The 25,541-nt window shown below is 33.9% G+C and overlaps 1 protein-coding gene across 3 annotated transcripts in view; it reads right to left on the minus strand.

Annotated features, from left to right (window-relative positions):
* The window catches only part of SPOPL (speckle type BTB/POZ protein like), a 116,864-nt gene that overhangs the window by 89,885 nt on the left and 1,438 nt on the right, over nucleotides 1–25,541 (minus strand). For 2 of the 3 annotated variants that reach the window (XR_014245705.1, XR_014245706.1), the window contains exons 4-10: nucleotides 24,097–24,224; nucleotides 18,747–18,924; nucleotides 18,611–18,666; nucleotides 17,105–17,227; nucleotides 14,038–14,180; nucleotides 13,895–13,948; nucleotides 9,821–10,110 (exon numbers count right to left, since the gene is read on the minus strand). Coding sequence is in view for 1 of the 3 variants with exons in the window: in XM_082395824.1 (XP_082251950.1) it covers nucleotides 9,966–10,110; nucleotides 13,895–13,948; nucleotides 14,038–14,180; nucleotides 17,105–17,227; nucleotides 18,611–18,666; nucleotides 18,747–18,924; nucleotides 24,097–24,224 (827 nt within the window). In the remaining 2 variants the exon portion in view is untranslated. Of the gene's footprint in view, nucleotides 1–1,207; nucleotides 10,111–13,894; nucleotides 13,949–14,037; nucleotides 14,181–17,104; nucleotides 17,228–18,610; nucleotides 18,667–18,746; nucleotides 18,925–24,096; nucleotides 24,225–25,541 lie in introns of those variants that run through there. The other variant, XM_082395824.1, reaches the window with a different exon arrangement.

Consider the following 25,541-nt stretch of genomic DNA (forward strand, 5'->3'; position numbering starts at 1 on the left):
GGTCTGCCTAAGAGTTAAGTACAAACTAGCAAATCAGCTTACGTGACCATAATTATCTTCCCCAAGCAGAAGCTGTATCACTAACTTCTGTTCTCAGTGTTAGCAAATTTACCATTCTGGATAGCTTAAAAAAAAAAAATCAATTTATTGACTTTCCCAGAATGTACATTTTTTAATGTTTAATCTTTTTTCTCATTAGTAATATAAACATATATTTGTTTTATGGAAATTTTGGAAAATGCAGTCCATTGGAACAAATGATCCCCAGTACATAATCCAAAGACAAATACTCTTATTGTATTCTTATATTTCCCTCAAGTGTATTTTTATTAAATATTGGTATATAATAGTATGGTTTATCTAAACAAGATAAAAAAACCAGCAGGTTTTTTTTTTCTTTTTTCCTACTTCACAATTCATTTCTTTCCCTTTCTCAGTATAATAGGATAGGATCATTTTCCTCATTGTAGTGATTTTACATCTCAACCTAAGGTCATTCCTAGGCCTTTTCCATTTTATTTGCTGCTACTGTAATTGGGATCTTATTTCTCATAAATGGTTTCTGCCAGGATATATTATCTTGCAGATTATCTCTAGATTTTCCTAGCCAGTTTACTATGAATTTGGGTCTTCTAGGAAAACAACTGTATATAACTTTCAAATATAGGCTTCCTTTCCCATACTTATATTGCTTATTTATTTCATATATATTTCATTGATTAAAATTTCTAGGATAATTTTAAATAATAAACATATTATCAAACTACCTGTGTTTTGGTTGACTCTAATGGGTCATCATTATGATGTTTTTGGCTAATGGTGTGAGGGTGGTAGTCTCAATGGTGTTGAAGAATTATCTACCATACTAGGTTTGTAAGGATATCTTGTGAAAAAAATAAATGTGCAATTTTGCTGAATTCCACTAGATGATCATGGTTTTTACTTTACCTTTTGATGTGGTACAAAACTGATACCCTAATACTGAACCATCCTCAGAGTCCTAGGTCAACCTTAGGTGACTTGGTTTTTCTTTTTATTACTAAATTCTACCTATTAGGATTTTATTTAGGATTCTATCACTCATATTTATAATAGAGATGGGTCTGTAAGCCTCCCTTTTTGGGTATACTGTTAGTAAAATGGGGAAAGGGATTAGGAACCAGCATTTACTAGGCTACTGCTACCTCTAGGACAATGTATTAGTGTCTTACATATATTTCTTTTTTTTTTTTTTTTGCAATTTTCTAAGGTTATCTGGTTTCATACTAGTTTGATTAAAAGTATTGCTTAAATTTATTTTTCGGTATTTTCTTCAATGCACATATCATGGGAGTTATCAGTTCCTAGAAAGTTTGAAGAAAGTCAACCTAGTTCCAAGCCTCTTCTGGAGGTAATTATTTTATAATTGTTTCCATTTTTTCCTTAATTGTGAATTTGGGCAACTAAGAGCTTAAAAGGCCTTTCCTGACTTAGTCCTATGTACTCACATATTCAGATTTCTCTCACTTGGATTCATTCTTACTCCCATCAAAAAAAAAAAAAAAAAGACCTGCACACACAGAGGCATTACACATCAACAAAAAGCACTACTTTTGAGCTCTACTGAATTTCAGTAAAATCACCAACTCCTCTGACCCCTGAGCCTCCATACTTATTCCCTTATATAAACACTCTCCTCTACGCCTGGCTAGCAGTAATTTACTCTTGAGATGTGCTACACAATACCCTCTATTCCCCTTTCACAGGCTTATATTTTATTGTTACTGATTTTATTAAATTCCATCAGAACAGGGCATGTCTATTACACACCCACAAAAGAGATCATTACTGAAAAGGTTTTTCTGATAGTACATATGTTTAACCTATTCTGTTTGTCATACTAGTTCTGCTAGATCTTTGTAATGTTATCGTTGCCTTCTCTCTTTTCGGTATCCTAGTTGATTCTTTCCCCTGACTTTGCCACACACACAGTATTTTGTGCTTTGGAGGATATACAGTCTATTTTAAATTCTACCAGTGGATAGTTAGAGCCTCTTATTTTTTAAAAAAATGCTTAAATGTTTATAACTCGAAGTTTAAAATCAGTGAGAAAACATTTTAAATTCTCATTTTATGGAAGAGGAAGAATTTTGCACTTTTGTTTTCCAATGCCAGTTCCCCCCTTCCTCTTGTCTAATTTCCTTTTTACTTACAATAGATGATCACTTTCACATTTTACATTTTATAGTTGTGAACCAGCCAGGGTTCATCCGTGAGGGAAGGGAAGGAGGACCTTCTTCTGGGAGGACAACAGCTATCTCTGAGTGTAATCCTGAGGTGGGAGGAGGGGCAGGCAGGTGGGAGTGTGGAAGGTTGGGGAGAGGGGTTGCATTCAAGTTTACAACGTTACAATTAGTCAGTCTTTCCTCTACCAGTTTAATACTCATTGCCAGTCCTTTTAAGCCTCAGCTTCCTATGCTTGGATTAGTTTTGATCAATGTTCCCTATGCTTTGGGTACTATATTAATATACTACCTCTATATAATTTGTGTTAACTTTAGAAATGAATCACTAAACAGCTAAGAGTTTTTGGGTCAATTTTTTTTCACTTAAAAGTATGGCCAGAGAAATATGAGTTTTAAATTTTTATTTATTGCTTGGATACTCACACTACTTATCTTTCCAATTTACAAGTCACCCAGTATGTCTAGGTTTGGACATCTGTTCATGAATTCCACCTGGAGCACTATGAATTTTCTTACTTCTAAAACTCTTAATTTTTTTAAGGAGAATGATTAGTATCTTTAATCACTGCTTCTATTCCAATTATTATTATTATTTTTTGCACCAATTATGCAAACATTGAGTCTCCTTAACTCATCCTCTGTAAAGTCATGGCCTCCAATTGCCAACTGGGCCATCATGTTTTTTCTTCACATCTGCTATTCCAAAACTCCTCTGCCCTTCTCAAATCTCTGAAATCAGCAAACTACGGCACCAGAGTTAAATCCAGCCCACTGCCAGCTTTTGTGAATAGTTCTAATGGAACACAGCCACCTCGTGAGCTTACATATTGTCTATGGCTGCTTTCACATTACAATGGCATGGCCGAGTGGGTAAAACGTTTACTACCTAGTCCTTTACAAAGTAAGTTTGCTGACTCCTGATCTAAACCCATCATCCACCCCTTTTACTCTGAATAGATGACTTCACAAGGAATAAAAGGCCTAAAACGAGTATACCAACTTTCAGGCCAAAAAAAAAAAAAAGAAAGTATAAATCTGACTCCGCATCCTATGCATTTCCCCTTCCCATGTGTCAGGGGCAGTCTCTCTGTCTGGCATCTGATGCCACTCCTCTTCTCTTCAGACTAGGACATCAGTAATCCCTTTTGTATTCTATTTTTCTGACTCCTTATTATGACATCCTAATATACTGACATTTCTCCCACCATAAAGGAAAACAAATCAAAGTAAGAAACTGAACCTAAACCCCATCTTACAGCTACGGTTTCTGCCTTGCCATCTTCGCTGGACATCCCACGGTCTATACTCAGAGCATCCGTTTCCTTACTCTAATCCTACTGCTTTCCCCACTCCAAAGACTCCTTTCATTTGCTCCCTCACAAATTGAATTTATATTTTAGTTGCCTATTTGACCGCTCAGTAGCACTTGACACTGTTAACCATCCCTTTTCTTGAAGCATTCTCTTCTCCAACTGCTAGGATGGACAGTCTTCTGGTTCTGACTTTGGGATCACTCATCTTCTCTTGCAAGCTGCTCTTTCTCTGTTCGTCCCTGTCTCTGCCCTGTGCTGCCTTCTCACCTCAGCCTGCATACACTGGTTACCATCTGTAGAATACTAAGGATTCCTGACTTTATAACTGAGATCACTCTCATGTTTAAGATTCACATATCCAACCAGAATGCCCCATAAGAACCTTAAGATCAACAGGCTCCAAATCAAAATAACCTTTTTTTTTTTTCCTCCACAAACTGCTGCTACTCTTGTGATTACTGTATCAGTGAATGTATCAGTACCATCCTCCACCCAGCTGCTCAAATATCAAACCTGGGAGTCACTCTTGACTCCTCCATCTTCCTTCTACCATATGAATTTCCAAGCCCTCTCAGAATTTCCTCTCAAATCTCTCCATCCCAGGTCTCCTAGCCTAGCACTAAGCACTAGTATTGTTCACCTCTTAAGAGGGTCTCCTTACCCTCTCTCCTCTAGCCCCCTCCAATCCATCTGAAGATTGACAGATTGTTGACGACATACTCAACACTCATAGGTTAAGTTCGACTCTTCTAATAAGATCTTTAAACAATCATGATCTTCGCTAACTGGTTTACAACATGAGATTTCTCTTCCCTTTATACAATGGGATATAGCCACACCTGTTTTTACTCCCATAAATGTTCCATATGAACCTTGCCAACACACAATCAGTTGGATGATACCACCACTAAACTGCCTAACTCCCACTCAATTTAAGATGAGCGTCACTTCCTCAGGAAGGTTTATCAAGTTTAATGCATCTAATTTCACTACTCTTTTTCAACTGCATGCCACTTTCACTTTTCCTCATTTTTGCCCAATTTTCATAATGACCTGCACATTTTGGGGGCATTTATAAAGTATACATTCTAAAAACCTTCTGCCATGGCAGTTATATCAGAGTCCTCAGGACACTGGTTGCCTCTGTGTGTGTGCGCGCTGCAACTGTTATTCCTAAATCTCACAATTTTTCTTTCTTTGCACTTATCCTGGTTTGAATTTGGACGAAAGGCCTGGTTTGAATTTGGACAAAAGGGTAAGATTAGATACCATAGGAATTGTTTGGCTCTGATGTCACAGACTGAAGCAGGACTACACTTGAATCCTTTACAAAGGAATTAAGGGTGGAGGGCAAGAGATGAGGGAGAGGTGGAAAGGAAGCACTCCTAACAGGAATGACAAACTTTTTTGCCACTAATCACTGCAGATATCTCCATGCAAACCTCCCTGGTACAAAAAATAAGAAGGTAGCAATAATGTAAACATCTCTATCAATGTCTTCTATTTAAAAACAGTGATCAAAAAGCAAATGCCAGTCTTGGCCTTCTCTTAGAAACAAATGATTCTGAGGTGATAGAACAGAGGAAACACAACATTCCAATTTTCTAAAATGAAGTATGAAGGGTGCTGGCTGCTGCAGAGTAAGGGAGAAGGTTATACACAGTTCATTTAAAGTTTAGAATATGACCCCTTGTTCTATCTTACTATAGTTGTATAGATAATATTTTTTAAGTGCTTCAACCCTTCTTTTATTCTTTAAGGGTAATTCAGTGTGTGTGGACATGTGTATGTGTGTGTTGAGTATATGGAAGGTTTTTCACTGTGCATTTCTGTGACTTTGGCCGTAATTTTTAAGCACTAATTATGTTGCTGTTACTAAGCTGGTGTAGGAATACACTGCCCCAAATTTGCTCTTTTTGAGAGCAGCAAATAATTAGCTGAAATTAAGACGGGGTAGGAGCACCAGGGAAAGGTGATCTAAATTACATAACATTAGCATAAGTCACGCAATATTGATGGTATGCATATGTTAAAGTACATATATATGTAACATCTCAGAGTCAAGGAATAAGTCTTTAGTAGGTTCCAAAAAACACTAGCTTTCCTATGTAGAAAAGACAATTACTATGCATAATTCTAAAAGTTACCATATCAAATACATGGCTCTTTTTGTAAAGCATCACAGTAATCTGAAAAAGAATTATTCATATTTTTCAAATAAACACAAAATAAACCAATTAATTCTGAATAAGTAGTAACAACTTTATTTTAACTCAATGTGCTGAAATGCAAAAAATATTTTCAGCAACAAGATACAAAAAGTATGTATCTCATCATTGACATCAGCTGATTCAAAATGAGGCTGAAAAGTTCAAAATGTCTTTATACATTTGAATCTTGAAAATCAATTTCCCCCAGAACTGATTTTTAAATAATTTCAGCAGAATTTTATTTCCAAAAATGGGACTCACTTAAGTTATATCTTCATTCTAAAAAACTGAATGCAAAAATTAACTGGGTTACAGTATACAAGGATAAACCCTTAACAACAGAAAAAGATTTAAATACAAGAATTCTTTTTCAAACGTAAAGTCCACATACTGCAAACAGAAGACACAGCGTGGTGATTTCACTCCTAGTGAAGAAGAAGTCTCGCATGGTAGGCACTCAATATTTGTTCAACTGGACCTAAAATTTACATCATTCCATTTAACACTTAAATAAACTAGAGCTCATAATCTGTATAAAAGAGGTTTGCAAAATACTCTTATGTGTGTTGAAAGTGCTGTCTTTATAATCTGAAAAACACTAAAACCCAACCACCCACGTTGTTTTGCAAGAGTACATTGAATATTTTCATTTTATCCATCAAAGAGCATGAACATCCAACTCAGAATAATTCACCTCTTCAAGTAGACTTGGCTTTGAGAAAAGCTTGAGTTGGATTTTAACAAAACAACTTACCAAAGTCCCTAGTGTTCTATTTTAGTAACACTGGGTAGCATCTATGATCCACAATTTTATAAACAATTCTGCTTAGGTTTTAAATTTATGCACAAAACAAATGGGTAAATAAATTAGTAACTATACTTTTGGCAATTTAAGCTCTAACTTAGGTCTCGTTTAAAAATAAACCAATAATGTTCATGACAACTTTTTAAGAGATCTTTGTTAATATTTTAAAGCTTAATTTTAAAATTGATGTCCTTAAAAGGCACTGTTTTCACATTTCATCATGCAGTAAATTGGTCACATTTTTGCGAATTATAATTTCCTCTCAATTGTCCCCTCAAATAAAGCACATTTAAATGGAATACATTTCAACTAACCTAAACTTTCAACATTTAACTGAGTCCTATTTTCAGAAATTCACTCTTTTGAACATACCACACACAAGTCCAAGCAAATACATGTACACACACACGCGCGCACGCACGCACACACACATGCCCAAATGACCACGGAATACATGCAAGAATCTCCAATTACTATTTCAAGACAATGACACATGAGTATTCAAGGAGGTAACAATGGCAGGCCATAATGTTATGGCACCTTCATATTTGTGCTCCAAATACCGATACACATTAATATTAAAAAATGAAAAAGGCACAAATACAGTGTTTCTGTATCTCAATCTAAAGAACAGTTCTCCAATGGTTACTCTTATAATATGGAACATTTAAGACCAGTTACTACTTTTCTAAGAAAAAGCTCTGTTTAGGTGACAAAAGGGAAACAGGAGCAGGCTTTAGTTCAAAAGGCAACACTGCTCAGGACAAAATCTGTGCCTACCGAAACAATGTCTGTAGTTTAAAAATGAAAAAAAAAAAGGCTATTAGAGCACTCACGTCAGAATATGTTAACAGTTTTGTATCATTGTCTCAAGAACCTACAATACCAAAAATATACATAATAAATAAAAAAAATAAATCAACTACCATATGATTCTGTTAGTATAATGGTAGGAATTACATTATCTGAAAAGTGGACATTTCTACAAATGTGGATATTCTTACAGCACAGTGTTGGACGTTTTTGGTACAAAATGTGCTACCAAACTAAAAAATAAAATCTTTATAATAAAACCCTTCAGATTTGCAATAAGCACTAAAGTAAGTATGTAAGTAAGGGTAAGCTGAAATGTTCATTACAAATAGGTGTTATTACTGAAGTCACTATGGTTAGAAATGTAGATCCAAGCAGTGAATTAATTCAGAATGCGCCTGTGTGCATCTGACATAAATGAATACACCGGTATTTTTTTAATATATGACAACAAAATTCTAGGGCCTGAGGGATGAATTTTTGTTTTCTTCTAAGACCCTGGCAAAATCTCAAATTCTTAAAGTGTATGTGTATGTGTGTGTGGTTTCTTTTTTAAATTGCACATTGTAAATTTAAAGGGCTCAATCTTATGGTGAAGTTAAGGAAGTGAATTTCTGCTCCTTATAATACTCTTACATAGGATGGAATCCACTCATACGTAAGAATCTTTCTTCTATCCGAAGGGAGTCTTCCAATTTCAAACTTAGGTTAACACAACAAAGACTCAAGCTACACAGGAAGAAATGAAGATATCTGAAAATATGATCTTTTTGAACTCCAGTTTGATGTGGATAACAAATGATTATTTGACAGTGTTTGTTCAATGTAAATATGAATCACTCTTGGTATATTAGGATTGCTTCAGTAAATACCTAACAGACAGATAACAAAAATAAAATCTATTTTAAAACTTCACGCTTCATCTTTTTCCTTTTGTCCTAAATTCAAAAACTAAATAAACGAATTATACAAATTTTAATCTGGAGAATAAAGTTATATATGTAAATATATAGGTATATGCATTTTATTTTCCAGTGAAAAAAATTTTTCCCTTGTGGTCAAATGTAAATCTTGCCTAAGAAGCATACTGCCACTGTCACAGGAAATCAGATGCAGTGACTTGACACTGATTGCTCCTGCTTCACCAGGACAATGCACCAGAGCAGACTTCCGCTGTAAACAGAGCTATCAAACACTGAAGATGTGTATGTGTTTAAAGCTAAAATTCATTTATAATAAAGAACTGGCCTGTGAAAAGCAGTTTATAAATAGTTTATCCTGTTCACATTATGCAGAATTTCACTATCATCCACAATGTTGGTACAGTAACTGAGACAGAAAGGAGAAAGCTAGGGAGGAAAAAAGGTTTCAGAGTGTAGCCTGACATATTTCTAAGGGTTCTCTCCTTTAGTCTGCAAATAATAGCAGTTCATTGCTTTTAGAAGGAGAGTAGGCTGTCCAGGATTCATTTACTGTCAGGTGCCTTCTCCAAAGAGTGATAAACAGGCGTGAATTCAATAATGAATATCTGGAAGTCAAACCAATTTAACTATAATGGAGAATACCTTCCTTATCTATTATCACAAACATCCCAGTTGCCTCCATCTGTCTTAAAAATTCTTTCAAAAGTTAAGACAATTAATTATACCTTATCAATTCTCTCAAAAGCAAAAAAAAAAAAAGTACCATTCAGTATAAAAAAGTTACACATTAAAAGTGCATATATATCTTCTTAATTGGCCCACTCATTAAATTTATATTTGGTCATCCTTACTTTTAACATGTACAGAATTCTTCATATAAATGTAGGTCACTATAAATTAAAAAAAAATTAATTCAGCACAAAACATGCTTTCTTATTGAAATCTTAACCTCAATCAGTTCTCAATCATTGTAAACTTGGATAAACTCACAAAGAAACACAAGCAAAGGTTTGTTATGCTTCTCTTAGTTTGTTGGACAGATAACATACAAACACCACAAATTTCACTAAAAATCTGGGCCAACTCATTGCATATTTGCCCCCTGAAATGAAAAATAAATTAGAATTGAAGCAGTGTATTGCCATAACTTACCTTGAAGGTAAGCAGGTTCTCCTGTATTTACAGAACTTAGACTGGAGACATCACCAGTAATCTCCAATACAAGTGCTCTTTTAAGGAAAACCTAGTTTTAAACTTTGAGATAGCATAGGACAAACCCTATAATATTCATTTGCCTTTCTCAAACTAATGGAAGATCCTTTTGAAACTTATTATCTTCAGTTATCAATATTACTGCATTATGGAGCTAGTGCAATCCTGCATAGCCTTGGTCACAATGACAAGGCACAATAAAAAAATTAAAGTATATATATGAACAAGAGAAGTCACTGAAGATAATTTAAGGCCTTGAAGTGAATTAGAGTATAATCAGTCTAATTTAAAGCTGAAGAATAAACCATAAATTATCCACCTGAAATTCAAGCAATATGCTTTTTCAGCTTCTGTTCTGTGGACAAGACAACAGAAACAACTCTTGCTTATGCTTTGTTATTAGAATCCTTCTGGACCTGGAGGAGTGAAAGTCAATTCCATTTTTCTACAGTTCATGGAAGATTTCAAGACTGTTTTAGCCGTTTTCGTGGAATACCGAACTGCGGACACTGTGCAGATGCTAGTGCTCGGAAGGCTTCTGCTACCAAATGTGGGTGAGACTGAATCATGGACTTCCACCCAGATGTTTCCATTATGTCTGCTGCTTGGCTGAAAAATAAAATTAAGAGATGTTTACTAAAGAGTACTTTTCAAAATGCATTGCTGCACTGTCAATTTTTTTTTTTTTAATGTACAGATTTCAACATGTTCTGGAACATTTTGTCTGCCTCTCTATGTATTCAAACCATTTGAATTCATTAAAATATCATCTTTACCTTACTGGTATTTTCTTTTGTAACTGAAACTGTTCAATTTTTCTGGAAATTCTACTCTTGGAAGTGTGTGACACTTGTTTGCATAGTTCTACTCCCACTGTTACCACTTCTATACCCGCTCTTTCAAGAGCTCTTTTCCCTGGCTCTTATCTGCAGGTTTTCTCTAGAGTTCCAAGTTTTGCCCTCGACTCTTCTCCCTTAACATTCTTTAGTCATCTTATCTCATCCACTATTCACAATTTTAACTATCATATTCAGTGATGATAAATAATGATTTGCTAAGTCCTAGGCCTCCCCACAAAGGTTGTTCCCAACCACTTGTTCTCTTTACTTGGATGTGCCTGGAGACCCATAAATTTGGGACTGTCGGAAAGGAACTCAACACGTTTCTCCCAAGGCCCAAATTCTTCCTCTCTCATTTCCAATCAGCTAATGCTTCCACCATCACCCAGTGATTCAAGTCAGAAACCTGGGAGTCACCCTAGACACCATCCTTTCCAATCAGTCATCAAAGCCCTATTTTAATTCCCAAAGGTATCCTGAATCCCTAGTTAAGGCCCACATCATCTCACATTTGAATTATTATGGGAGTCTCCTGATTTGTCTTCTACTCTCCTATCTTGCTCCTCTCAAACCAGCTTCCATGCTGCCTTAGTAACATAAACACTAACATGAACACATCCTCCTCTACTCTTCTCCATTGCCAGTACACAAGTTCTTCAGAAAGAGAAATAAAGTTTCCTAGTTCTTCCCCCTAGCTTTCTACCTCCCACTTCCATGCTCTGGCACTTTGTATAATAATACTGAACTGTTTATTGTACCTGATGTACAACATGCTCTGAGTAAATACAATTACCCAAGCAACAAATCTAGTTATCCTTCCTTGTCTCCTGTCTTCTCTCCTTTGTACCTACCCTCCACCCAAATAATATCCAAGTATTACAGATTGTCCATTCAAAATATTATATCCTTTTATTTCCCTCTGGCCGCACTGTCGCCAGTCAAGTCTAATTTTGCCCTCATCTTTTGCCTGAAATACTCCAATAACTTTCCAACTGGCCTACCTATATATAACCTTGCTCCTCAGCTACCACCACCAACTCAACCTCCCCATGACCATGCATGTGGAGAGACTGCTAAAAACACACACCTGATCATATCCTACTCTAGGTTAAAACCTTTTACTGTATGCCCATTCCTGTTCGAATAATGTCTAAAAGGCCTTCCGTGATCTGATCTTTGCCTTCTTCCTCCAGCTTCTCATGCCCCACCCTCCATACTGTTCTTTCTTATCACCAAAACTTTGCACACCTGAATGTCTTTTTCAGGATATACTTTCCCACCTCTTCGCTCTTCTTCATCAGGTCTTTATTTATACAATAATTTTTCAAAAGGGCTTTCTCTGACCCCTAGATTAGGTTCGGTCCCTTTGCTATATGCTCAGATGGGTATGCTCTACATTACCTATTATTACACTTAACTTCAACTACTTGTTTAATTCTTATACATCTCCTGCTAAAACATGAACTCCATGAAGGCAGGGAAAACATCTGTCATGTTCACCATTAAATTCTTTGTACTAAGTAAGCACAGTGCCCTGGGAATTTACTGGATAATAAACATAAATATCTATCAAACGATTGATCAACTATTGCTTCATGTGTCTATACTTTGATTCAAGCTATGCTGTCTGCAATGCTTGTTATTTCCTTCTTAGTCTGCTAATTCCTATTCCTGTTTTAAGACAAGGCTCAGTTATCTTCATCCCTAAACCTCCAGCCTTAGTCAAGTGTCCTGCACATACCCTTCTTTATCACATTACTTACCATATTATAATAAAATGATATATTCATGGATGTGTTCCTGTCATTAGATCAATTCATCAAGGACAGGATTTTTCCCCATAATTGTTTTTATATGAAGGACCCCAGCATGGTGCTTGAGACACAATAGATGCTACACAAATGTTTGCTTCACTAAATAGCAGCTAATAACAATTTTTTAAAAAATTTACCTAACATCCAATTACCAGTGTGTCGTCATGTTTATAATTTTAACTCGTTTAGAATCACACAGATACTTCTTAATTTACCTGACATTTTCATTTATTTAATTCAACAAATAGCTATTGAAGGTCTCTACGTACAACACAGCTTCTACATGGGATATAAAATAAGCTTATATTTTTTGACATTGAAAAAGCTATACAAGGCAAAATATTTTCTTAACAGAATAAAACTAGAGCTTGAAAGTGGCAAAGTACAAAGAATCACAATACAGTCATTTGATTTTTTCTAGGATCACATACTATGATAATGTATTATCACACACTGACTAATATATAGAATAACCAATATCTTAAAAATAGCCACTAATTTTTACTTTCATAAAACAGAATTCACAAACTGTTAAGAATTCAGTTAACCAACTTCAAATCTATCAAAACAGATGAAAGCAAGGGGCCATAAATCAAAATTCATTTTCTTGTCTCTAATGCTGTCTTTTTTTACTTTCTTATATCAACTTTTGATAAATTGCAAAAATGGAGTTTAAGGGTTTACAGGCAAAAACTAATCAAAAGCAGATGCAAATTCTTCAACCTCCTGACTCCTGATACTGAATAATTGCAAAGAGTAAAAATGTCACTCTAAAAATGAGTGAAGGGCTTCCCTGGTGGCGCAGTGGTTAAGAATCCGCCTGCCAACGCAGGAGACACGGGTTCGAGCCCTTGTCCGGGAAGATCCCACATGCCGCGGAGCAACTAAGCCCGTGCACCACAACTACTGAGCCTGCGCTCTAGAGACCACGAGCCACAACTACTGAAGCCCGCGCGCCTAGAGCCCGTGCTCCAAGACAAGAGAAGCCACTGCAATGAGAAGCCTGCACACCCCAACGAAGAGTAGCCCCCGCTCGCTGCAACTAAAGAAAGCCCGTGTGCGGCAACAGCAACAAAGACCCAACTCAGCCATAAATAAATAAATAAATAAATAAATAAATAAATAAATAAATAAAATGAGTGAAGAAGAAAAAAGAAGGGAATAATAAGTTCTAATAATTACATCATATTCTGAACATCCAGGCTTAGAAAGATGTCACAACTACCCTGCTCATTATAATCTACCAGGGAAAGGAAAGATCAAATTGCTACTATTTCTGGAATGGTAGGCAGTTAGCCTAATATAGCATGTGATGCAAGTTATCTGGCTACCTTAAGAAGCAGTGGGTTAGCATTCAAATGTCAAGTTTCTAGGCAAATCTGGAGGGTACATTTCCTCATAGGATAAAATAAATATTTCCCACCTTTTTAGAAATGCTTTCTGAAGGCGCAAGGGCAGGATCTCTAGCAACTGAAATACCTGGACTCAGCTATATACTACATGAACATACGTGCTTAAGACATTAGAGCGTCCATCCCAGTTCACATTAGAAGCTGATCTACAATGGAGCATAGCCTCAAGAATCCACTACGTAGTCAAATTATTATTTTTTAAACTGGCAGTTTGCTTCATATAACTAATATCTGGATTCATACTTATTGTAGATGAACAAAAGGCTATGCAAACACTTAATTTCATGTATGCAGATCAACTTTAAGTCAGAAACTGATGTCATCTTACTTGCTGTTCCAGTTTTTCCCATCTTTACACCCAAGCTGTCGAAGTACACTGCACCTGCATTGAAGATTTAAACACACTTAAGAAAAAGGCCGGTGAAAAATTGTTGAAGGTGTCATGTCCACTGAAATACAAGCATAGCTTACCTATTAATAAAGTCTATGGCTTGTGCTTTCAACTGTTCTGCACTGTGCAAATCTGCAAGGACAAGGGTATCAGCAACATTTTCTACTGAGAGGTTACTACACAAAGCTTCTTCACACATGACCTTCAGCCGTTCCAGTGCATACTATCCAAAAGGAAAACATAACATTAAACATTTACTCAAACTAGCAAGTTTTTAAATACACGATATTTGTAACTTAGAAAATGAAGTTTAAGCCCATTACACATTGAACTGAGGGTACTTTAAAAGTCTTTAAATTACTTTAAATATAAAGAAAGTATGAATTAATGCATTCAAGAGAAAGACTAATTTTTCTTAAGAAATTTCTATTTGCATAAGTGCAAGATACAGGATATTTTTAAAATAGGGTTTTATTCTTTAAAAACCCCTTATTACTCAATACTCTTAATGAGTATATTTCTCTTTTCTACTATTTTAAACACCAGTCAGTACACGGCATGTTGTCACTACTTAATTCTGAAAAATGAGTTATAAAGCTAAACAAATCATATCATAACCATTAAAAACTTAGTTATTAGTATATGTTATCAGAACATCCTTGGCAATTTATTGAGGTAAAATTGACATACAATAAATAGCACATATTTAAAGTGTATACTTTGATAAGTTTATACAGCCATATAACCATCATTAAATCAAGACAGTGGACATTTTCATTATTCACCAAAGTTTCCTTCTATCTCTCTGTAACCCTTCTTCCTCACCCCACCCCAGGCAACACCTCTGATATGTTTTCTACTGCTATAGTCTGCATTTTCTGAAGTCTTCTATAAATGGAATCATACAATTTGCATTTGTTTTTGTCTGGCTTCCACGCATTATAATTATTTTGAGATTCATGCATGCTGTTGTCTATGTATCAACAGTTCTACGCTTTTTATTACTCAATCGTATTCCACTGATCTATTGATGAACATTTGGGTGTTTCCAGTTTTTAGCCATTACAAATAAAGCTGCTATAAACATTCATATACAAGTCACTGTATGGGCATATGCTTTCTTTTCTCTTGAGTAGAAACCTATAAGTAAACTCGCTGAATAATATGGTAAGTGTAAAACTTTAAAAAAAATTGCCAAATGGTCTTTCAAAGTGGTTGTATCATTTTACATTCCGATTAGCAGTATATGAGAGTCCTAATTTTTCCATATCCTTGACCATACTTGATATGGTCTTTGTAATTTTAGTTATTATAATATAGTTATAGAAGTAGCTCACAGTGGTTTTAATTTACACTACCCTAATGCGGTTGAGCATCTTTTGATATACTTGACTGACACTATTTTAGGAAGTATCTGTTCAAATATTTTTATTTTTAGAAATAACTTTGTTTACTTATAATTGAGTTTTGAGAGGTCTTTATACAGTCTGAATACAAAAGTCCTTAATCATTTACATTCTGGACAAAAGTTGTTCATCATCAAAACAAAAAACAGAAACAAAACCCAAAGTTGTTCATCAGATATATGCTTTGCAAATATGTTCTCCCAGTCTGTGGCTAGTCTTTATTTTCCTATGTCTTTTGAATAAAAGGTGTTTTAAATTTCATTGAAGTCCAATTTATCATTTTTCCTTTTATGTATTATGTTTTTGGTGTCATAGCTAAGAAGTCTTTGCCTAATGTAAGAAGTTTAAGATTTTTAGGTTTATAATCTATTTTGCGTTACTTTTTGTACATGACGTGAAGTTCACATACAAAGTTTTTTCAAATGAGTTCAACCACAGTTCATCTTTTTGGACACAGGCTATCCAACTCCTATAGCACCATTTATTGAAAAGACTATCCTTTCTCCACTGAACTATCTTCGCACTTTTATCAAAAATTAAGTAGTCATACATGTGAGTCTATTTCTGTACTCTATATTCTGCTTCAATGAGTTATTTGTCTATCTTGTCACCAATACAATGCTGTCTTAAATACTGAACCTTTATGACTCCTCCACTTTGATATTCTTTTTCAAAGTTATCTGACTATTCTAGGTCCTTGTACTTGCATATAAATTTTTAAATCAGCATGTCAATTTGTCCCCTGCAAAAGCATGCTAGGATTTTGATAGTGACATGTTGGTTCTACTAATCAAAGGAGAATTGGAATTTTAACAATGTTAAGATATCCAGTCCATGAACAAGATTTTTCTCCCCATTTATTGAGGTCTATCTTAATTTCTATTAGCAGTATATTATAATTTTCAGCATACAGGTCTTGAACATATTTTGTCAGATTTATGTCTACGTATTTCATATTTTTGATTCTATTATAATGGCATTTTTACATTTAAATTTTTATTGAGATAGTAATACACACTTGGCCCAGTTTCTCCCAATGGTAACATTTTTCAAAATGAGTATAATTATCACTATATATACATATACATACATACATACACACACACACTTACATACACACACACACAGACAGAAGTGGCATGGACATTAATCCTTTTGGAGAAAGCTCCCAAAGTGCTTTAGTGCTTTGAGGATTGAGAACTACTGGCTTTGAGATTTCCTGAAATTTTTGTAGTGTCCCTACCTTCAGGAAATCACCATTATAAAAGAACATTATAAAATTAACATTGTTTTTTTCTCTATACTCTTATATTAAAAAATAAATCTATGAATACAAGATTAAATTAGAAAAAAATACCCAATATTTTTTTCCTTTTTTAGACAAAGGTCATGCATTGTATCTTAACACTAAGAATATCTCAAAATTGCCATAGATTATATATGTTATTGTGTGTGTGTTCTCATAAAACAGGGTAATGATACACTCAAAACTATTGAGTCTACAGTTAATCTGCCATTTCTGTAAATTGGCTCAAGATATTTTTATGTCTTATTGATTTAAAAAAATTTCATTTCTATATTATCCCACTGTGTGTTATTTCATAATACTCTCAAGAGCCATCCACAAACAGTATAAATTAGTTCAATATTTCAAGTTATTGCGGGTTCTCATTTGATGATAGTTTTCTAGATACATCAAGCTTGAGGACATTTTTCAGCTCTTTAAGACCTAATTACTTACTTTGTCTGCAGCTGCCAACAAGTTGTCAGCCATTTTGTCAAGATTTGGCGCCTTCCCTGTGTAAATGAATCTCATCATTTCTTTAAAAACCTCAGGGTCTACATCATTTATTTCCACTCGATTCTGGTATTGAAAACAACAAAAAAAAGTTATATTTCAAGAACACACACATACACAAATGAACCAAAGCAAAACTGACAGTAACTTAAAAGCCCCAAAGTGTATTTTAAAATTGAGGTAAGTAAATCTTCAGTAAGCTAAGTAAGCAGGCAAAGTGAAGCAGGTAGGTCTAAGACAAGTACACCAAGTCAAGCACTACCATGTAGGAATATAACCCCCAATTTCTCAGTTAAAAAGAGTTCAAACAAAAACAAAAAAATCTGTAAGGCCAAACTAAATACATCTGTATTCAGTTTCTGACCTCTATCTTAGAAGAAGATGGCTATTAACTTTTTTTGTTGTTGAAAAGAATTAGGTCATAATACAATGCCTAAGACCCAATAACCACTGGTTCTAGTCCCAGCTTTAAGCAAAGGCAAGGTCAGGTATTTGAGAACATACCAGAGCCCACTACCTCAGAACTCTCCTACAAAAACGGCATGTAATATTATCTACAGGCACCTCACCTCTTTACTTGAGACATACTCAAGTCCAAAGAGGACTAGTTGCTTTTTTACTCCTGTATCTTTGTATTTGGTTTCTCTCCTGAGATCAAAGAAGCTAAATACTTAACACTAAACAATACCAAACTTTTCTGACCCTTTGATGACAGTAACATTTGACATCATTGATCAGAAGACTGATCATACTACCTGCCCAGACCAATAATCAAAGGAAAGAAAGAAGCTACTTTCTTGCAGCTTCTAGTTCTGCAGGGAGAATAAAGCTGAGCCATATAAATAAACTCAGGAGTTGCCTAGTTGGAGCAATGAGGCTCATATGTAATGCACCTCGCAAAAATCAACCTCTGGACTTTAATATGACTACATTTCAAGATGACAGGTGAAAGAGAAATATCTGAGAAAACCAAATAGGTAATATCTTGATTACAATTCATGCATACTAATAATGACATAATTTATGTCCTTTATTAAATCCAATAAATATCCTCTTATTATAGTGGTAAAAAGAATGTAGGAATTGTTTTTGTTCTAGAAAACAAGTTCCAAAATCAACTCAAAGTCTAGAAAGAAGGAATATACATCTTAACTGGAGAACTCTCAAATAGTTATGGACCAGTACAGTCCTTTTGGATAGCTATCCTTTTGCATAACAACTACCCACTTATTTTGCTACCAGAAATAGCTGGTAGCAAATAGCTGTCAAAATAGCTGTTATTTGGAATATTCACCCACATTAAGCTACATCTATTTTTCTATGATAGAACATATTTCCCCCATCCTTCTATTTCTTTCTAAAATCATAAGAAAATGTACCTTCGCTTTTAAAATATACATTCCACTATTCTACATTTGTACAAATATTAGCCCTTTAAACCATGTTTACCTTTTTGCTTTCTTCCATTTCATGTTCAAACATTGCATTAAAAACTGGGGATCGAGCTGTAACAAGATTAAGCATCATTATTTAATGTACAAATTTATGAAAGAAAGGTACCATATTAACCAAAAGTAGAAAGTACCTGCAAGTACAGATTTATGAGCTTTAAATTCTTGTCCTCTCACGAAAAAACTGCAATCTGTAAATCTTGTGTTTTCCCAGAGATTACCTAAATCATCTGCTAGTCGACATTCAGGCACCTTTAAAGTATTTGTATTAGTATGTCCTGATATATTTACTGAATCTTGGACCACACTCACCTAATAAAAAAGGGACAGCAAGAAAAAACACTTTTAGAAATTAGTATCAATAATAAGCTACTAAGTCTAAACTTAAACTTATCATTAAAATCATGTAGAAAATTCAATGTACTCCTGATCAAAAATGGTAATACTTGGGAAGTGAATTTAAGGACACAATTTAAAGGAGAGAAATAATATAGAAAAAAATTTGAAACGAACTAGATCATTTTAAAGTGACGTTTTATGTAAATAAATGGCTTAATGATTCCTTGGAATGCTCAGCTATTAATCACAAAAAGTATTTCTCAACAAGAAAACGGTCATAATATGATTCCAAATTCAAACAAGGAGAAGGTATTTTTGTGAGGAGAAAGAAATTTCTTTAATTTTTATTTCCTCACACTACAGACCTATCAACATTTAATGTTTATTATACATTCAAAAAACACAGCATCACACTTATGACTTTTTGGAGTATTTTAAAATGTTTTATAAAACTACAGCCTACAATATGCAATTTGGGAAGTATTTTAAGTGTTGTCCCTATATGTTTCATCTCTAAACAAATTGATTTAAATATCTAGTAATATTGATTTAAATTTTAAAGTATAAGAATTCTCACAAAACCAATGTAGTTATTAATGTTCATGGAAATCTTTTATTTAAAAAAATCAAGAGTAAGAACAATATAAATATAATTTAGTTCGATTTGCAGACCTTTTATTTACCTATGAAATAATCAATAAATAAAACTTGGTATGACTGCAACATTGCTTTCATATGGAGTCCAATATATATGGATTAAATTATCTCTCATGAAAGATGACTACATACTGAATAAAGTCTTAAAACACTACTGACTAAGTTTGGCACACTAATTTTTTAAAAAAAGGAATATACTATTACCAGGAATTTCATATTACATTTAATACATTGAAGAAAATACTACCTCAACTAGTAAATCAAATGTGTCAAGAGTCAATGAACAATCTTTCACAAAAAGTGCTATATTAGTTATCTACTGTTTCAAGCTACTAAGTTTTATGGTTGTTTGTTATGCAGCAATAGATGACTGTGTTCATTTAAAAACATATTTCGTAAGGCTTTTGTTAATTAAAAGTAGGTATAAATAAGGACAAATACAGTAAACTATGTAGAAATTATAAAATGGAAATGGATAAATTGGACCAAACTACTAACATGCTACTAAGAAAGTATTATAATGGTCCAATATAAAATGTTTGGAGAATATTAAATCTCATTAGTCCTCATTCACCCAGATGTAATAACATCTATCTCATATGAATGAATAGACACTTCTAAAGAAAAACTTTATTTTCGGAGGATATTTTTATTAACCATTTTGTTTTTCTGCTTTTATTAACCTTTTGGAATCACACATCATAGAAATCATCTAATCCAATCACCTCATTTTTAAAAAAAAATTTGAAAAAAGTGAGATCCAGAGAAGGTAACTAAAGTGTCCTAAATCCACTGCTAGTCAGTATCAGAGGAAGACCAGACCTACATCCCTTTTTATAGCATTCTTTGTACTAGACAGTATTTCTTTGGAGTTTTAAAAAAATTAGTAGTACGTTAATGCAATTATGGTTCTGAAGGGATTTATCACAACAATCTTCTGAGATGTTCTTCTAAATATAGGAGCCAAGACATTGTGCACATAAATAAGTTCATGAATAAAGATTCTTCTATTAAGTTTTTAATTATTCAAATTGTTTCTAAAATTTTACAAACTACAAAACAGAAAAAAAAAGCTTCACTAATCCTTACCTGATTGCTCTGTTACACCATACATTATAACTTAACAATACATAAATCAAAAATGTTGGTATTAATATTCAGGGTTTAGTTAGGATCACAAAGACAGTGTTTACTTGTTCATATCAACACTGCTCTTGAAATTTCTAGAGAGCAGAAACTAGATTAAACTGAACAATTCAATTACTTGCATAAAGTATGCAGTGGAGTCATGAAAACGTGACCATATTATTTAAATTTAGGAAAGGATTTCTTAAATTCTACTTATTGTCTAACTATCTTAACTCTAAACAATATATTTAATGTAAAAATTTTACAAAAATCAGGTGATAGAAGGAAAAAAGGATCAAAAAATAAAGCCATCATTATCGGGCATAGATACCGATGATGATATATTTGTTCTTTGTATATATAATCACAATTCAGAAGAATTTATATTATTGGCATACACATCTACATACTATTATAACAGCAACCACAAATTTTAAGTAAGACATAACTAACATTTCATACTCTGAAGAGTATTCAAGGGACTATTTATAGAGCAGAAATTAATGATCTAATTAAAACTGATATGCAATGAATTCTGATGATTATTTTCTTTGATACCTATAATTAAGAAATTGGTAAAATTTTTGTTTTTTCTAGTACATATTCAAATATAGGCAATGAACATTCTTACTGAATGGAACCTAGAGTAAAAAATTCAGAAGAAAGGCTGAGATTCTTTCCTGAGGTTAAACTGTTGTTCTTTCAAAATAAAACAGCAAATGCACAATACTCAAAACTGACAACGTAAAACCTCAAACTCATTTGACAGCTCTTTTTCAAATTTGCTTTTGGATCAACTCTGAGAATATAATTTAGACTAAAGATGAACATGTGCAGGCTCTAATCAGCTGTGACTTCCCTGGAAATCTGGGACTACTGGTTCCTATTTTTAAAACTCTCAATTCTCTAAACTAATTCTGAAGGCTAGCTAGACTATCCAAAGGTGCATAGTACTACAAATTTTGCCACTCTAATCAACTACCTAACCATCCTTTACACTGGCTCTGAAGTGAGAAAATTCTAGTAGTCCAATTTCATATCATCTTCTAGAATACTGGGACTTAGACTTTCTGGCTTTCATAGACAGGTATCCTTTTTTAGAATGCAGTTGATTGAAATCGGGTTGTCAATTTTCCATTTTGTCATTTTTAGAGAATAAAACCCAACTTCCATCCACTATCAAAAGTATTTTAAAATAGAAAGGTTAACTTAGCAACAGAAAAATAGGAGGGAAAAAAAAGTCCTTCTAAATGAATTAATTTAATTTTATGAACAATTCATTACGTATATTCTACCTGTATTACAGTCTTCTGTATACCATAGAATAGCATGGGTCTTTGGACCATGAGATTATTTAAAATCTGTTGGATTCCAAAAGATAAAGCAATCTAACCAATTTTCTATTTTTCCTACTTATTCCTCAATTCCTGTTTTCTGCATCACTTTGGGAGAGAAGGGGCAGAACTGTTTACACTGCCAAAAATTTCTACCTCTGGCTATTTGATTCATAGAATGGAGCTTGCAAGATTATTTATGTCTTGCACCAAAGGGTAGCACCAGACTGCCTTACCTGTCTACAGCACCACTTGCAGGGGAGGGGAGGAGGCAGTTCTTTAGGTAGGCCAGTGCAATGCTTCCTCCTCTTCTGCAAGCAGTGCTGGAGATGCTGTAGAAGGAAGGGCATCAGTGAGAGGTACGGAAGAAAGCGGGAAAGGGCACAAGGAATGTTTGTTCAAAGCACTTTTTGCCCACCTATGTTAAATACAGTGCCCAGGGTATAAAGGTCTACATCAGTAAAGGTATGTATTACAGTATCCAAAACTGAATTTGATCAATGTCAACTTAAAATATATGTCATGGTGGGTTTGATTTTTAGGAGGTCACTAGCTTGTATAATTTAATTTAGCGTGTGAGTAAAAAGTATACTTCAAAAACATGTATCAAAAAAAAATCTTAATTTCAGCCTTCATTCTGAACTTTTTGGTTGTCTAGTTTCCAATAAAATATACTTAGGGAAATATACTTAGTAAACAATATTTCAATTCTAAAAAAAGAAATATTTTCTTAAAATGCTTATTCACAAAAAGACTTTTAGCTGCAGTAGTTTTTTTTCTTAACTGGATTACACAGCCTTTAGGGTCCTTTAAATTCTAAGATTATGTGATTAAAAAAAATTAACATGCTGAAATTTAAGATAACTGCTAAAATTCTGAAAAGATTCTACGTTAAGAATGCTTAAATAACATAACCTACAATTATTTAGAATACTACTTAGAGTATCTTATCTATTGGCAACAAATGCTTTAGTATATATTTTTATCAAATTATTTAATGATAAGCTCTGCTCAAGACACTTGTGGTATGCGCTTTACCAACCAAATAATTGTATTCATAACAAATTCATTATACAGTTCATTTAACTTGTCTAAGTGAAAATAAGATGCACTATATTTGCACAATGTAGTCTCTGGGGCCATATTTCAATTATTCTTCTGACACAGCATAATATATAATTAGTTTGTAAATCTTGCCAAGAAATTTTACACATTTTCTATAAAAAGAGTAAAGCTACCTTAGTAGCAGTTAAGGAAGTTATTGTGTTTCCAAGACACTCATCTGTCTACAGTAACCTACTGAAATATATTTAATGCTGAGGTTACCTGATCATCTCAACAATTCATATAGGTAAAGCTATGTAATAACAATGACAGAAGCAAGTTCAAGCCTCAAATTAAGACAAATCATAAGTGTAAATTATTAGAAGGGGCAATGCTGGTAACTTTCAAAAGATGACATTTCATGCATATGATTACATCTTATAAGTCTGTCAACAGACATAGGTATATCTTAAAAATTTTGAGATGCTTTTGCTTATAATGCTAACATCTATTTGAATAAATGAACCCAACTGCTTGAATGAACAAAAAGCTTCCCAGCCTTTTTTCAGGCGCTTTCACTACCGTTCAAGTACAGATTCAAACTGATAAACTAGTAATAATGTTTAATATCATCAATCTGAATATGACAGAAAATACTGACCATCTATTTAGAATTATTCAGAATGAAGAAGATATTCAGAAATCTTGATATGAAGCTATACACATCCATAGTCTTCCTATGAGGACGAAGTATTTAGTATGTGGTAGTATAACTGTATATACAATTTATAGCTTAAAAGTATGACAGAATTTTTTCAGACTGGGCTACTACATTGATTTCTAAGAAAATCCAGTCAGCTTTTACGTGGTTAAATATTTACATATAAAATATTACAAATTATACCAGTTACTTAGTGTATATTTTTGCTTTATCACTAAATATAGCCAAACACTGAGTTCCTTGAATAAAAAATGTACCCACCTCACAAAATAATGTAAGCTTGTCATCTGGTAAAAGACCATTAGCTTCATCAAGCAAAAAATCCCTTCGAATGAATTTTTTAAAACCCCAATCTTTCCCTTGTACAAATCGATATGCTCTTTGGCTTTCTGGTGGAAAACAGAATAAAAGTTTAAATAAACAAGTATCCAAGAAACATTTTGTTAATGATAACACAGTTAAATGAATGTGCAAAAATAGGACTGGGCCAACACATCCATCATAAAAATTACAGATATGTGTGTCCATAGGTAAAATGTCAAAAGAGTTACATTAGGTAGAACCAGATCATTTCACAGCCTAGCACAAACTCTGGCCATTACCAATGAGCTCACTTTCAGATTCCTAGGTATCTAAGTAGAAGAAAAGCCAGATCAAATCTCAAGGAGAAGGAAGAGATCTTTCAAACAATCTAAGCCCTTTAACAATGAAGTAGGATTAAAATACATTGGCATACGCATACTATTCATCACCTAATATCAGAACCAACATAGAAACATACCTCTCATTTCTTGTTTCTCCCTTTAAAAATGGATGCTCTATATCACCAGGGCATCCTGTAAGCTTTCCTGGGATAACCATCCCACTGATTTAAGTTTCACTGAACTAGAGAAAAATCCATTAACTGGTAAAAAAGCTAAAATAAAGTCCCCTATCATTTCTAGGTCTTCAGACATAGTCCCATTACCTCTAAAAACAATTTTCATAAAAGTCCAGAAGACAGTCTTAGTATGATTAGTAAAAGATTTAATAAATGTCTGAAGTAAATGTTTCAAATGCCTAACATACTGATTAACAACTGTATACTATGAAATAAACAAGGTCCTTTACAGAAAGTATTCATTATCTGTTATACAAGTTGGAGGTAGAAAACCAGTAATAAATCTAACTGAGATGCTCCATGTTAAGGACTGAACGTTTGTATCCCCTCAAAAGTTTCATGTTGAAACCCTATCCCCAAAGTGACGGTATTAAGAGGCCAGTGAGTGGGATTAGATGAGGTCATGAGGGTAGATACCCTCATGAATGTAAGGATTAGTGCTTCCTAGCCCTTTCCATCATGTGAAGACACAGTGAAACACTGGCAGTCTATAAGTAGAACAGTCAGACTAGAATCTGACTATGCTGGCACCCTGATCTTGGATTCCCAGCCTCCAGATTTGTGAGAAATAAATGTCTGTTGTTTATAGGCCACCCAGTCTATGTTACTTTGTTATAGCAGCCTGAACTAAGACACTCGCCTGTCTTAAATGTCAGACAATGTGAAAACACATGTGAAACTATGTATTACCTTAGCAACAAAATATATTATTAAAGTGTGTATTTGGAGGGTTTTTTGTAGTGAGGTTAGTACTTGATTTTTGTTATTCACTTCCAGAAATCACTTCAAATTTAATGCAGCAGTTCATGATGTATTTTCCTACTAT

Source organism: Balaenoptera borealis, assembly GCF_965194805.1.
Source record: "Balaenoptera borealis genome assembly, chromosome: 6".
NCBI classification, from domain to species: domain Eukaryota; kingdom Metazoa; phylum Chordata; class Mammalia; order Artiodactyla; family Balaenopteridae; genus Balaenoptera; species Balaenoptera borealis.